This window comes from Pseudochaenichthys georgianus, chromosome 19 (genome assembly GCF_902827115.2).
Source record: "Pseudochaenichthys georgianus chromosome 19, fPseGeo1.2, whole genome shotgun sequence".
Lineage (NCBI taxonomy): Eukaryota > Metazoa > Chordata > Actinopteri > Perciformes > Channichthyidae > Pseudochaenichthys > Pseudochaenichthys georgianus.
Genome location: NC_047521.1, coordinates 11,062,327 through 11,077,879, shown reverse-complemented (window position 1 = coordinate 11,077,879; position 15,553 = coordinate 11,062,327). Strand labels below are relative to the sequence as shown.

At 42.8% G+C, this 15,553-nt stretch overlaps 1 protein-coding gene across 1 annotated transcript; it reads left to right on the top strand.

The window, feature by feature from the left end:
• Positions 1-127: 127 nt before the first annotated feature.
• twnk (twinkle mtDNA helicase) lies at positions 128-5,456 on the top strand. The gene is made up of 7 exons (XM_034108163.2): positions 128-199; positions 441-1,086; positions 1,549-2,251; positions 2,854-3,094; positions 3,667-3,774; positions 3,887-4,028; positions 4,623-5,456. Exons 2-7 carry the CDS (start codon positions 466-468, stop codon positions 4,944-4,946), a joined length of 2,139 nt encoding a protein of 712 aa, XP_033964054.1. The 5' UTR covers positions 128-199; positions 441-465; the 3' UTR covers positions 4,947-5,456.
• The last annotated feature ends 10,097 nt before the right edge of the window (positions 5,457-15,553 follow it).

Sequence of the window (15,553 nt, the reverse complement as noted above, 5' to 3'; positions counted from 1 at the left end):
AATGTTGGATTCATATTATGAAACAGACACTTTTTATAATTCAATATTTATTTTTTGTAGGAATTCACATTTAACATAACAATATAAACGTATTCGGTGCACTTCGGCGTATGTTTCACACGGACTTGTTTTGAAAGCGCACCGAAAAGCCCGGGATTTGGAGAAGCATGGAGGAAAAGTAGGGCAGACGGCAGAGCCAGTAAGTCAATGTTATGTCTTTGTTTTTTAATTAAAACGATATGCATTTCTAGTGGATGCTTTCATGCACATTCATGCTAATTGTCCTTCATAGCTAGTGTTTGTTTAATCAAAAATAACGGTTTTCTTCCTCGCTGTCTTTGCTCTAGCTGAGCTGTGACTTACACTAGCATAGGTCATGCAAACATACCTCTGTTGTAGCTTTGCTGTAAGTTAATGAACCTGTACGTCTCTTTGTGCAGGTTTAATGTCGTTTCCAGATAACTAATGTGGAGGAACTTGCTGCTGAGGGGCACCACCTGTCTCTTGCAGGTGGCAGCCCCAAGATTTCTGCACCAAAGACCCTTCCCACCCTTTTCCTGTGTGAGACTTCTTACCCAGAGACTCCTTCATAGGCCTCCACAGTTTCTTGATAAAGGCTACTTCCTGGCACACAGTGGAACCAGGGCTTATAAAAATGATGCCAAGTCTGCTTTAGAGATTCATACAACTCCTTTCACTATCACAGACATAAAACAGTACCTGCGCTCTAAAGAAATTCCCTTCCACGATGGCCACAGCTGCCTCCACATCCAGAGCATCTTTATCAATCCGTCCGACAGGAAAGACAGCTACTGCTTGTTCATCGACAAAACCACCGGGCAGTTTTTGTGTAAGGACACGATGGTGGAAGGGAGCTGGGAGGATATCCAGGACTGCCTGGAGGTGATGCAGAAGCAGGAGCAGGACTTCCTCAGCCCTCATGTGCTGCTGGGATACTCAGAGAGTATGGAGGAGCAGGAGGAGAGGGAGAGCGAGCTGAGGGAGGTGCAGAGGATCTGGTCCAGCTCTGTGCCGCTCACTGACGTTCCTGAGGAAGAGGCTCTGCTGGTTAAAACCATGTTCCAGGTATTTCTGAGTGTCATTTCATGAGTTTTTTTCATGACATATTAAGGATTTTCTTTTTATACAAATTATAATAGGGAAAACCCACTTGCCAGACACCATCACATCAAAGAATACAAGGCAAGGCAGGACATTTGTTTCGTTATTCTACACAATAGGCCTATAGTACATGTAAGCAGATGTGTATCGGTGATAAATAGGTACTTGTGGGTTATCTGTCGCCACTTTATTTGTTTTTTTCATACTCTCTAAATACGCACTTTTTTTTTCTTTTTTTCAGACTCTAAATAAACCTAACCCCTAGGATTAATGTTTTTTATTTTGAGAATTGAAAAAGTTCATGTGGAGGAACCAGCTACCTGCTATTAAAAAGTGGCGACAGAAAACCCACAAGTGCCGAAAATATTGTAACATGTCGATAATTTTCCTCACAGGATAATAAGCTTTACTAATGCTTTGTTTCAGATCTCAAAGGTCTCCAATGCAACACTCAAGAAGTTTGGCGTGAGACTCTTTAAACCCACCAAGAGTCTGGTTTTCCCCTGGTTTGGGGGCCCCGACTCCTCCCTGAAGGGCGTGAAGCTCCTCTCCGCCCAAAGCACAGACAATAACAAAGTCATTTATAAAGAAGCCACAGTCCCAAAGTGTAATTCTTTCCACAGCCTGTTCGGCCTCCCCCTGGTGGGCCGTATGGACGCGGAGGTGGTGCTCACCGGTTCTGAGCTGGACACACTCGCTGTGAGCCAAGCCACAGGACTCCCCAGTGTGGCTCTTCCACGGGGGGCCAGCTGCCTCCCACCCATCCTGCTGCCTTACCTGGAACAGTTCAAGAGAGTGACGCTGTGGCTGGGAGACGACATTCGCTCCTGGGAGGCGTCGAAGATCTTCTCTCGTAAGCTGGGTCTGAGGCGCTGCTCGCTGGTGCGGCCCGGGGAGTACAGACCCTGTCCCATGGAGGCGCTGGCTCAGGGGAAGAACCTGGGACAGATCATCAAATCCTCCATCCCAGCAGCACATAAGTCCATCGTGTCCTTCAAGCAGCTCAGAGAGGACGTGTACGGGGAGCTGTCGAACACAGAGCAGGTGGCCGGAGTGAAGTGGGCCAGGTTTCCCGAGCTCAACAGGATCCTGAAGGGACACCGCAAGGGGGAGCTGACTGTTTTCACAGGTATGAAGAACCATGATGCTTAAAGACCAAGTTTTGAATCACAGTTCATAGTATAGTCTTGGTTGTTGTTTAATTCTAATACAATACTAAATGATCAACCAACTCTACACTTCCCCTAGGCCCAAAAGGGTCGTTGCATCGTTCGGCACATTATTTTGGTTTTCTAGCCCACAAAACCGTAGTTGTTATAATTGAATATCTCCTGATTATTTTCTTGATTAATGTTGTCTAAACTATTTCAGAAAATGGCAAATAAATGTATATCCCAGGTTCTCAAATGCCAAGTTGAAGTTAAAAATGTCTTGTTTTGTCAGTCCACAACCCAAAGATAGTCAGTTAAATAAGATATAAAACTGAAAAAAGAAGGAGTTCTCCAAATTTGGCTTTTTTAGACATTTTCATTCAAAACAGCTCCAAAGGTAGCAAAGGGCTCTCTACAACCGACCTTCTGAATGTCAGAGATAGAAATGTGGCCACTAGTTTGTGAAAACATTTAACAAAAATATAATAGTTGTGCTTCAACTAGTTTGAATGCTCCCAAGTGGTCAAGAAAAACAAAAATGTATCCATTGGTCTTAATATATGTTTGTTTTTATAACCAGGTCCCACTGGCAGTGGGAAGACCACCTTTATCAGCGAGGTTGCTCTGGACCTCTGCATGCAGGGCGTCAACACGCTGTGGGGCAGCTTTGAGATCAACAACGTGCGTCTGGCCAAGGTCATGCTCACTCAGTTTGCCATGCAGAGGCTGGAGAACAACCTGGAGCAGTACGACTTCTGGGCAGACAAGTTCGAAGAGCTGCCTCTCTACTTTATGACTTTCCACGGGCAGCAGAACATCAAGTAAGTGTTTCAATGAATATGTCCTTCTAAATCCCAGTAGGCATCCCATGCTACTTTTCCTAGTGCTTTAGCCAAGACCATACAATCAATTCATTAAACTGGATTCTGTCAACAGTAGCTGTAGGAATATGCCAGTGTTTGCTTTTAACTTGCTTTAATTCTTTGATATGGTGCCAAAAGGATAAGTCAGAAAACAAACTGACATCATTGGTTAAGCCCTTTTTAAAGAGGACATATCGCGCTCAATTTTAAGGTTACACGTGTAAATTGAGTCTCTACTAGAACCTGTTAACATGCTTTAATTTTGAGCAGCTGTCTCTTTGAATCCCTTTTCTGAAAAAGCCATTGTTGGTGGTAAATTCTAACAAGTTACAAGGGGAGCCAGATCTGAAAGGCTTGTTGAATCCCATGTTTACCGAACAACATTGGTTTTTCATGATGTCGCCCCCAAAAAAGAGCCAATTTTCAGTTTATTATTTTGGGTTTTGTATTGTTAGTTTGACAGAAACAGATATTTGAAGACCATGCATTATTTTTACTGACTGTACAATTAATGGACGGATTTTCAATAGGGCGGTGCTTGACACAATGCAACATAGCGTCTACCTGTATGATATCAACCACGTCATCATCGACAACCTGCAGTTCATGATGGGGCAGGAACACCTCTCAGTAGACAAGTGAGTAAGATTTAAAACAAATATAAAGAAAAACAACCTTTTGTTCATGTTCCACTCTGTTTCATCAATGTTGCTTTCCCATCACAAATACATAATGACATGATGCTTCCAGGTTTGCTGTCCAGGACCACATTATTGGAGCCTTCAGGAAGTTTGCCACCAACAGCAGCTGCCACGTCACGCTGGTCATTCACCCGAGGAAAGAGGAGGACGACCGGGATCTGCAAACAGCATCCATCTTCGGATCAGCAAAGGTAAGACAGAAAAAGGTGAAGAACTCGGTATCAGAATTGTATTTTAAGACAATTTGATTCAAAAGTTTGTATACTTAATTCTCTTTAAATAGGACAAGGGGACTCAAGGAGAGGACAGAACAAAACATTGAATCAAAAAAACAAAAAAAGTATATGGAAAATGTGATTTAAAAAAAATCATATAAACACTTAAAATAAATAAATAAAGGGTTTTAAAGTATAAAAACACTGCACAAAACAATAGAATAAGAAATGATCAATCGCAAAATATTGTTTCAGATATAACAATTTAAAGAGTTTTTATACAAATCATTATTTACACATGGATAACAATTATGAAAAACTGCTGGAAAGTCTAAATAGAAATTCAATCCCTACATATCCCCTATATTACTTGCTGTAGTTTACTTTTGTTTAACATCCATTTCCTCTTATCGCCTATGCCTTTTCATTTTATACATTTGCTCGTGAGTGTCGCGCTCCTTTTCTATTTAAAAGAGCCTTATCTTTACAAATAAAAAAAACACTAATTGAGTTGTCCTGACGATGTTTAGTCCTTTTACAAGAAGCATCTCCACTTGTAACCCCTTCCAGGCCAGCCAAGAGGCCGACAACGTCCTGATCCTGCAGGAGAAGAAGCTGGCGACTTGTCCCGGCCGCAGGTCCCTGCAGATCACCAAGAACCGCTTCGACGGAGACGTGGGCATCTTCCCTCTGGATTTCCTCAAGTCTTCGCTGACTTTCGAAGCTCCCATCCAAAGCAAGCACAAACTGAGGAAGGTCGCCTTCAAGCCGGAAAACGAGGGGGGCGAGGGGAAGAAGGGGGAAGGAAAGAAGGTAGAGGTTAAAAAAGAGAAAGTGGCCAAAATAGCAAAGGCTCCACGAACTGTAACCGGAAAAGAAAGCGTGCAGCAGTAACGATAATATAGTATACTTGTAAGGCAGAAGAGATTACTGGGATCGGTAAAGTGTTAGATAGCAAGGATGTTTGACAGTTTTATGTCAATAACAAAAGGTTCAACTAAGCTGAATAGTAAGTATGTTGGAGCAATGCAAAATGAGCTCTGATTGTAATTCACAATGAAACAAATAGTTAATAATACTGTAATATGTCTTTCATTATGGAGCAAAGTATGAAGTATGTTCTGAGCAGAATGTGAAACAATGATGGGAAAGTGTTGACACATGATAAGCTTTTCTAATACTGTATATTAAGACAAAGTTCTCTGTTCAAAGTGTTTATGAAATACATCATGACTCGTTCAATTTCACAAAAAATGCCGTTTTCATGGTAACGTCCAGTATTTCACGGTAGAACACTATCACACTGTACATTGCCTTAGTGTGTGCTCTACTGACATTTTGTCCAAGGAGGATTTATAAATTATTATATGAGCTCCTTTTTTTTACAAATAAAATGCTTGAATGCTAAAATGTCTTGTGTTTTCTTATTTGATCAACAGAGGGCAGTGTGTGCTTTATTACAGATAGAAACGCCCACAGTTAATATTGCCACCCTTTTTCAACACATGGCTACAAATGTGTTTTTTATTTAGCTTAGTCTTTGGGTTTCAATGGCAGATGTATTGATTTGTCTGATGTCTGTGCTTTGTTGATACTAACAAGCTTTAAAGTGCACATTTATGCATATTACCACCAAGAATTTAACTCGTGCACTATTTAGCAACACTGGAAGCACTGTATTGCCTCTGTCATTTCTTTCTATATACATTTTCAGTAAGCTGGTGATTTATAAGATAATCGGAGATTCTTTGAAGGATTTAACAGTAAATAAAGGATGTCAAATTATTGCATCTAAAGCAGTAAAATGCAACCAACACATCGATAAAATGAATTTAAAACAACATCATATAAAAGTAAAAGACTCAGAGGGAACATTTTACTGCACTGTTCCTGTTTATCGTGTACATTTTGCTGGAAAAACATGCTTGTATTTAGCAGGACTTTTACTTGTAGTGGAGTATTTTCCCAGTTGGTCAGTACTTCTTCCACCACTGCAGATTACACATTAGGTTCAAAGGGTTCCATACGTTTTAATGCACCTGCCTAATGGGTTTTTTTCATTGTGAAATTGAGCCATCTCCGGTGTCACATTCCACAATCCATTATTTAGACTTGGTGACTTTAATAAATGAAAATGTATTTCAAAACATCTTCATATGAATATTTCATGGGTAAAGTCAATTGCCCCGCCACCCGGGCTGCAGCAGTGTGGGGTTACACGTGGGATCAGCAGCTTTCAGAGGTGAGAAGCTGCTCTCTGCTGCAGGATCTATTGGTGCTTGCAGTGTTGTATTTCATCACAGTCACTGCGAAGCCAAATACAAATTCAGATTTATGACAGAGAGGGAAGGGTTTAGTGTGGGAATATGGAAGTGCCAGAGTGTTTGATATCAGGGCTTCTGATGATGTTCAACCTGGGTAATCCAAACAGCTGGTTTTTGTCTCTACCTGGGAGTCTCTTTAAAGAAATAGTGGATCTTTGCCTTTTGGAAATCTCATCAAGAGACTCTTGGACTCCAGTTGCATCAGAAACATGCCCAGGATGCATGGAACATTAAACAATGATAACTTGTACAAACCAATACCATATTTCAATTTATGACACATATAGATATATCAAAATTGAGGAAGCACTGACTTGACCTTGACCTGCTGGCTATATTTCCCACAGGGTTGTAAAGTAATCAGAATTACAAAAATACTTCAATCAACCCAGATTACATTTGAAAACACGTGCAATTAGATTATAGCCTGGTTAGATTGCCACGGATCACTTGATACACTTTGTTTACATCTTTAAATAAGATATTCATTTATCAAAAGTGCATTGCACATGTTGTAGTTCTATACACTGCACTTGTAGTTTTTGGCAGTATTTTCTTTATATACTTTAAAACAGTTCAAAGGATTCGGTGACTTCTTATAAAAACTGGTGAATTGTATTCAGTAACTGACCACGTTTCAAAGTAATTGAAGCCAGCATTAATTACAGAGGTATGGTAATTATCTTTTAACTAAACTTCATGATCTTTTTTTCCTTTGATCTAGACGTTTTCAGCCCCGAACGACGTTCACAAGTGAACTCACTGATTTTATCGGACTGTGCACACGTAAGGCTTTTAAAAACCTTTTTTACACGTGCAGTCATACTACCCAAGACCTGTAAACAGACTGATTGGTGGAATTCCCCTTTAATATTGTTATGCCATTGTTTAAGTCCAGAGTTCACTGAGATTGGAGCCTCTCCGTCTGCCTCTGAGATCTCTGCTGGCTCCTTCTGTGGCAGAGCGGTCCGGGGAGGCTCCTGGCCCCAGACCCCTGAGCTCCTCAGATAGCCCAATATATTGTTGTAAGGAGTGAGAATAAGTCCTGTGTATGTTTGATGAATCCCTGCAGATGAGATGGCAAGAGGGAGACACATGCCTGGTTTTTATTTCATCCTTTGCTGTAATTTCTTCTTCTCCAAGCCTTTCTTTGCAGCTTAATGTTTTCCTGTGAATGTTGTACTGCTGTGTAAGTACACACGCTTTCTCTAATGACTCCAGGCTGTGTTCTGGATGGGCCTGGGTGTCCTCTTGAATGTGTGGGTGTGGGATACGGCTGCTGAGGACTCTGAAAGGGCCTCTTTGTTTTTTGAGACGTTACTGCTCCGTGATGATGGCGGCTCTGTCTCCAGCCAGCTCCTCAAAAGGAGGGAAAGATTGGGAGAAATGAGTTTGACATAAATCTATTCAGATGCTCATGACTGCACGGAACTTTCCCAAATACTCACACACTGCTTTCAGTCATGCTGTCAGTTTACTGAGCTTTATCCAAGTAGGTTTCAAAGATAATAACTCAAGTTTTTGATGTCCTTTCCCAGAGTAAATGTATGCAAAATGGTTAAATACTGAAATCTCTGTGTATTGTTGTTTGTGTCCAAAGTGACCTTTATTGAACAGAGCTTTGAATTCCTATTCAAATGGCTGCCATCTGGAGAGGGAACGAGATGAAACAACCTTTGATACGCAGCTCTTAATCATGAAGGGAACAAATTGTGCAGAGAACAAAACACTACAGATATGGGAGGATGTGAATTAAATGAGACTAAGAAAAGAGGTTTCAGCTGCAGATAAAATATGTCTCTCGTTAGGTATTTGACACACTGCAAACATCAAGGTCAGATTAGAGCATTAGAAGTACATTTACTTTATAAACTGTTTCCACAAACAAGGACAAATGTAGTCAGTGGTAAATACTCGAGGCCCCGGCTGCTCCCAGCACTGCTGATGATGGGACGCATGGATACATGACACGCATGCATAGCTCTCCGCCCCATTAGCCGGCCTTCATTAAGCCATCTATTTGACCAAGTCTGGGGGTAATTTCAGGACCTTCAATCTGAGTTAATCAGCTGGGGGCTCTGGCTCTGCAGATGGATTTAGCTCAGCTTGCAAGAGGATCATATTCAGAGTCTTTTACGTTGATTATGGTTAAGGTATTGAGTTTCCTTTAGACATGGTGATAAGACAGTATTACACGGAATGGAGCAGGTAAGGTTCAGAAAACACGAGAATGTTTTTTGGAGGAAAGCTAAAACAGTTAAAAGAATAGTTAATTATTTTGGGAAATGTTCCTGTCTGTTATCTTCAATTTGATGAGGAGATAAATACCACTCTCAAGACCTTTACAGTAATAAAGCTACAGCTAGTAACCGCTTAGCTTAGCTTAGCTCAGATTAGCTAAAAGACTGAACACAGTGGAAAACAGTTAGCCCTGCTCTTAAACAGTAACATGTAACACCAACTAAGGTTCTCTGGTTTACACGTGACATTATATATGTGTTGTTTGATTTGACAAAAAACTAATGTGTAAATATATCAAGTTGTGGTTCCATGAGTGGTTTTGCACAGGACAGTTTTTTCTGGCTGGATGCATTGACTTCCTGCCAGACTAGCTATTTATAGAGTTTGGTTATGCTAAGCTGGGCTACTAGCTTTATATTTAATGCATAATATGAGTGTCTCATCTACTTTATAAGCATATTAGTAGCTTACTTAAGTGCAGGGAAACTTGTGTGCTTTCTTTTTTATGCTGACTAATGCTAAATAACACATTCTTAGCAAATATTGCAAAGCACAATACAATACATTGCAGAAAGACATGCATTTAAGTGACATATAAACCAATATCCTCATATTTAATAAATAAATCTAACAATGTGTAATTCTGAGTATGTGGAAAAACCTATATTCACAAATCAGTATTGGTATGTTTCAAACCTCCAGAGAAAGCAAGTAAATGGTACTTAAGGTGAGATTGTTTTTTCCAATGATATTAAGGCTTTATATTAAGGCTTTATATTAAGCATCTTGTCCAATTACAACTGGTAATTACTCATCTAAATATGAAGACAGTTTGAGACAGTTAAAAGCCTATTTTATTTTGTTTCTAACTTCTCATCAGTAGCCTACTATGTCTGTCACATCACAGTGTTCTTTTGAAGCAAGCACAGCAACTTGTATTGTCCTTGGAAGAGTGGAGCTGCATACTTCTACCAGTTTTTGGATTGGATACAATGATTCCACTGATAATCAGTTCACAATGTACATAAATCATACCATTCCCATTATAGCAACACAAAGTGCACACTTTGTTTCACTGTGCGCTTGGAGAGTGTGCTAAGACACACACACTGCTTGTAGAAAGACCAGAGGCTGTTTCAGATTCATACTGATTCAAGATGCCCCTCCATCCCCTTAATGTCGGGTTACTCTGCCTCACTTACTCACATGCACTCTGCACATTTGACCCACATTACCGATCATTATGCCTGGCTCTGTGTATATTATAACCATGTGAACTGAACATCCTTCTCTCTGTGGTCCCAGACCTGGAAAAGCTCAAGCTTCAGTTCATTATGTCAAACTTAAACAATGTTCTATATTTTTGTTATTGCCAATAATTACGATGGAAAAACAATGCAGTGAAGCCACACTTGTGTGTAAAGCTGCAGCTGAAAATAATCCCCAACAATTGCACAATTTACTCTAAACAGTCAATTAAAACTACAGTAACCAGCTGTTTTACCCTTAAACACAACAAAAATATACGATTGTTGCGCTCAAACGTTTTTCAATGACCTTGAAAGGTGCAACTTACCTTCAGGCACTTTTAACCACATATCGACAGGGGAGCAAATGAAACACACCGCTACTTGAACATTGTTGAACAGCAACTCAACAAAACATATAACATAAGCCGCTTTTATATTACTGATGGGTTCTGTTTAATACTTGATCAAAACCATGTTGTTTCTGCTCCTAAATTGAGTGTGTCGGAATCCTTCATGTGACCATAGACTGTACATGTGACTCAGAATACATTTAGTGGCTTTGGATTGTTAAGACCTATGCATGTGACTGAAGTGCTGAGTGTAGTGAATGAGAGCTGGACTCCTCTTTGTGGGTGGCAGGTAGAGTGGTCCAACTACAAACACCTAAAGGTCAACCAGCATGTACTGGCTTTAGATGCTCTCACATTCAGATGTAGTGTCACACCAACTCCGCCAACCTTGCAGATGCTTTTACATTTAACATGTCCCTCCTGATCCACACTGAGGGTACGGTGTGCTAAATGCTGAACTGTTATGTAGCATTAGCAACAGGCCTCGAGCTGACCATCCACACCCGGTGACAGAGCTGTACTGTAAACACCTGCTGTCTCTATGTGCTCGACTGGCCGACTTGGGAGAGACACCGCCAGTGAGCCCGCCGCTTATGTCAAATCAAGATCTGGCCAAAGAGAGCGCTGAGGGGCTTAATCTGCCCTGGCATCATGGGTCTGGAGGCTGTTCAAGAGCCCTGAGCGGACTGGAGAGGGTGCACCATCTTACTCTGTGGTTCTTAATGCTGGAGAACCCATAGAGGCTAAATTAAGGGGCAGGTGGGGTGAGAATAAGAGCTTAATTATAATGTTGGTGGGTTTGTGGTCAGGAAAGTGCTCTGAGGTTCCAGGGGATATGTGAGGAAACTGTTAAATGGGGCTTTGAGAGCAGCCATCTCTGTATTACATTAGCAGAGGGCCTCATTCCTCTGAAACAAGTGGTCGGAATGATCGCTCCACACCGGGGATAAGTGAGGCTCCTGGCAGGGCTCCAGCAGCTCACACCAGACTTTCTTTCAATTGGCTCTGAGAGTGAGAAAGAAAGAGAGTGGAGACAGCTTTGCCCAGCCAACCAGGCATACTCCACAGCCTGGCAAAAGAAAATGCCCATTCATTCTCAAATTAGCCATCTGCATGGCCACGTTCAAAGGAGGCCCCTCTCTGCCTAATCTGCTCAGACCGTGTGCACACTCTGACCGTCTGCTTCATGAACGCCTGAGTGAGGAAAAACAGATCTAGTGGTCGCGCAGTGCAGCAGTTAATTAAAGCATTATCGCTATAAGAACGGTGATTTAAGCTGATTATCTAACAGTGAATCGAGACACATTTAAAATAGAGCCAATCACATGCCACTAATGCTGAATGTGATCATTTGATATCAGCTGATTCTGTGTAGATCAACACATGCGGATATTTGTAATCTAGTGAATATTCCTCTCACACAGAATGATTGCACATTTTAATTAACAAAAGGACAATGTTTAATAATGGGTTGATCAAAGTGAGTGCACCATTCAATAAATGACAAAAAGATATTCCCTTGGCACAGTGGTGCCCAGATTAGATGACAGGGATTCTTTGGCACCTTGCAGCTCCAGACGTTAATGACAAAAGAAGCTGAATTCCTGCAGAAAACAAACAGAGCCAACATGGAGCCAGCCCAAAAATGTTAATATGCATATCAAGTGACACGACCTGAGTGTACATTTGAAAGTTATTTTGATGAAAACCTGCAGTAATGCTTCACTCATGTTTATACTTCTTGTCTTTAGGCGATTAGTTAAAACAAGAAGTGTAGACACGTGTAGAACATTACTAACTGCTTGGTTTTTATAACACACATGGACACATGATTCATGATCAACATGATTCATGATCAACATGTCCTTGATTAGAAGAACCATAAAAATCATACGCTACGTTCAGCCGAGGAGCAAACACTTTATTGTGAGTGATTCATTACAACACTGAAGCTTCTATACAGGGTATAGCTGTCCATCAACATTTTCACTAAATCAAACATTGCCATTTCCTGTAATCTATCTTCCATGCTGTACTTTTGTCTTACACTATCAAACTAACACCCAAATTATTTTTAAAACAGAAACTGTATGTTTAATCCCAGATTTCAAAGGTTCAAAACTTGTATTAGCTCTGTGTGCTCGCTTAGTTTATCATTAAACAAAGAGGTTTTAATATTATGTCATGTGGTTGTTGCCTTGTTTGTCTTATGTTGTTTGATACCCAGATGTCAGTAATAAACTTGGTGAAAACAATTGTATCATAACTTAAAGGATTGCAGGATTATTGAGAAAGGACCTTAATTAGAACCTTTAAACTAGTCAAATAAATTCATGACCTACATTGTTGTCTGTCAACCACGTACACATAGTGGTTCAAATTCATTAAACAACATCTTTTGAGTTTGTGGTCATAATCTGATGGTGTTCATATTGTAACATTTCAATTTACTACTGAGTGACTGGGTTTGGAGGCAGGTCAGCGAGCAACAAGCACATGATACATGGTTTTGTTTGTTTTTCTCCAAACAGTGTGGAGCAGCAGATGAGGGTAAAACAGTCAGTGTGTTTGGGTTCAGGTGTCAGCAGGTCATTCCCCTTGTTCCCCTGACTTGTCACTCACGCAATTCTCCTTTGGTTAAGCCTTTTCCTCCTTGCTCAGCATTGCTTTTAGTTGGATTACTGTGTGCCGGGGTTTTTGGTTTCGAGTGCTGCTTGTTTTTTTTGCAAGGTTTAAAAAAAAGACATAACATGCTGAAAGCAGAGGACTGTAGAATAACTCAAGGTAAAAATCAACATGTGTGGTCTGTGCATCAAGACTTACAACCAAAGGGAGCTCCAACAGAAAGTACTGTACGCATGTAAATAATATTTAAAGTGCAGTACATGAAATAAGGAGTATGAAATAAGTACACAAATCCCATTATAGTGCTCCAGGGAAAAAACGTAAAAATGTATTTTCCTGGCTCTCTAATTGCCTAATGTTTCATAATGGAAACTGCAGTTTGACATTCATGAAATAGACTCTCAAATAGCAGAAAATCCAGAGGGACATTTCTGAGTGAAATGAGTTGTAGCGTCATTGACCAATTACTTTTCACCAATTATCTCCATCCAGAATGTTTATGGGTAAAATGAGCTCACAGTGGACGCAGAGGGGAATGTCATATCAGCCAACAAAACATAATTGCAGATATTCTGGCTGCTTTGGGCAATGATAGGCATCTTGGGCGTGCACGGCCCAGGAGCAGAGAGCAGCGGGACCACAACGTCCCCCATGCCCGAGTAGAGAAGAGACAACTCAGATTGTCAAGATCTGTCTCTGTGTTGTATTTTGTCTTGTCTTTTTCTGTCTTTTGTTTCATGTTTTATTTTGAAAGGTCTTCACCTCCTGTCTTGCCTGTTTCTGTCTGTGTTGTGTTTTGTCTTGTCTAGATCTGTTTTTGGTTTTCTGTCTGCGTTGTGTCTTGTCTAGATCTGTCTTTGGTTTTCTGTCTGCGTTGTGTCTTGTCTAGATCTGTCTTTGGTTTTCTGTCTGCGTTGTGTTTTGTCTTTAGATCTGTCTGTGGTTCCCTGTCGTTAGTTTCCCTGGTGTGTCTTATTACCCGATTGTGTGCACCTGGTGTCCCTGTGTTTTCTCCTCCCTCCTCATCTGTGTCTTGTTTGTATAATTAGTCTTGTGTGTATTTAAGTTCTGGTTTTTCTGTCTGTCTTTGTCGGTTCGTCTTGTGTTTTGACGTGGTCTTCGGTGAGTGTTCTGTTCTGTCTTTGTGAAGAGTTTAGCCTTGAAATAAAGGAGTTATTTTTGACACTTTAATCTGCATTTGGGTCCTGCTTCCTACACACACCGTAACATTACGAACCGAACTGAGATATGGGCCCAGCAGATCCGTTTGAGCAGGAACTGTTGGATTTTACCTTTTCTTTGTCTGTCTGCGCTTATCGATGGATAGGAGCGGTCAGCAGTGAGAGGCTGCTATGGCTGAGGCACACCAGATGGCTATGGAGAAGCCAGAGGTAGTGAAGTTCTTACCTGGCTGGATTTTGGACTTCCTCTCGGTGTGTGATTCCTGGCCTGCTAGCCCCGGGCATGCTAGCACCCTGCCTCCCAACTCTCAACCTGGCGCCGTATGCCTCGGTGTGTTCCGTCTGGAGTCGGCCTCTGCTTCTTCCCCAGTTCCTGCCCCTGTCCAGGAGCCATTCTCTGGAACTCGTCTGGCTTTTGGAGGTACACGGAGCCTCCAAAAGGCTCTTTAGAGAAGGAGTCGCAGGTCCAGGCTAGCAGCCCTAGCCCCGGAGGCCATGCTTTGGGCTCCAGTACAGGCCCCAGCAGCCATGGTTCCAGCCCCAGTTCTGGCCTCAGCAGCCATGGTTCCAGACCCAGTTCTGGCCCCGGCAGCCATGGTTCCAGACCCAGTTCTGGCCCCGGCAGCCATGGTTCCAGACCCAGTTCTGGCCCCAGCAGCCATGGTTCCGGCCCCAGTTCGGGCCCCAGCAGCCATGGTTCCGGCCCCAGCAGCCATGGTTCCGGCCCCAGTGCTGGCCCCAGCAGCCATGGTTCCGGCCCCAGTTCCGGCCTCGGCAGCCATGGTTCCGGCTTCAATTCCGGCTCCTCGTCACCTGTTGACTCATCTGCCGACGCCAGATCCCCGAGTCCTGTCGGCATACCGGCCGACTCCAGCACCTCGTCTCCTGTTGGCTCTCCAGCTGACACCAGCTCCCTGAGTCCTGTCGGCGTACCAGCCGACTCCAGTACCTCGTCTCTTGTTGGCTCTCCAGCCAACGCCAGCTCCCCGTGTCCTGTCGGCGTACCGACCGACACAAGTTCCCTCTCTAGTCCCCTCTCAAGTCCCCTCTCAAGTTTCCTCTCAAGTTCCTACCCGAGTCCCCTCTCAAGTTCCTACCCGAGTCCCCTCTCAAGTTCCTACCCGAGTCCCCTCTCAAGTTCCTACCCGAGTCCCCTCTCAAGTTCCTACCCGAGTCCCCTCTTGAGTCCCTCTCGAGGCCCCTCTTGAGTCCCTCTCGGGTCCTCTCTCGAGTTTCCTCTCGGGTCCTCTCTCGAGTCCCCTCTCAAGTCCCCTCTCGAGTTCCCTCTCAAGTCTCCTCTCCAGTTCCTCAAGTTCCTCCTCTCCGGCCTCCAGAGCTGTTTGGCCTTCGCCCCACCCTGAACTCTGCCTTGCCCCCGGGCCGTCCGCCCGAGTCCCCCTTTTTCAACTCTGCCTTGCCCCCGGGCCGTCCGCCCGAGACCCCATCCTTGATCTCTGCCTTGCCCCTGGGCCGTCCGCCCGAGACCCCTCCCGGGTCCTCCGCTGTCAGCCCAAGCCCGTCCTCCAGACC

Excerpts from the sequence above, each read along its gene's own strand:
- twnk (XM_034108163.2), top strand. The coding sequence starts at position 466 with ATGTGGAGGAACTTGCTGCTGAGGGGCACCACCTGTCTCTTGCAGGTG. Across the intron at positions 1,087-1,548 it reads TGGTTAAAACCATGTTCCAG|ATCTCAAAGGTCTCCAATGC; the intron begins GTATTTCTGAGT and ends GCTTTGTTTCAG. Across the intron at positions 2,252-2,853 it reads GGAGCTGACTGTTTTCACAG|GTCCCACTGGCAGTGGGAAG; the intron begins GTATGAAGAACC and ends TTTTATAACCAG.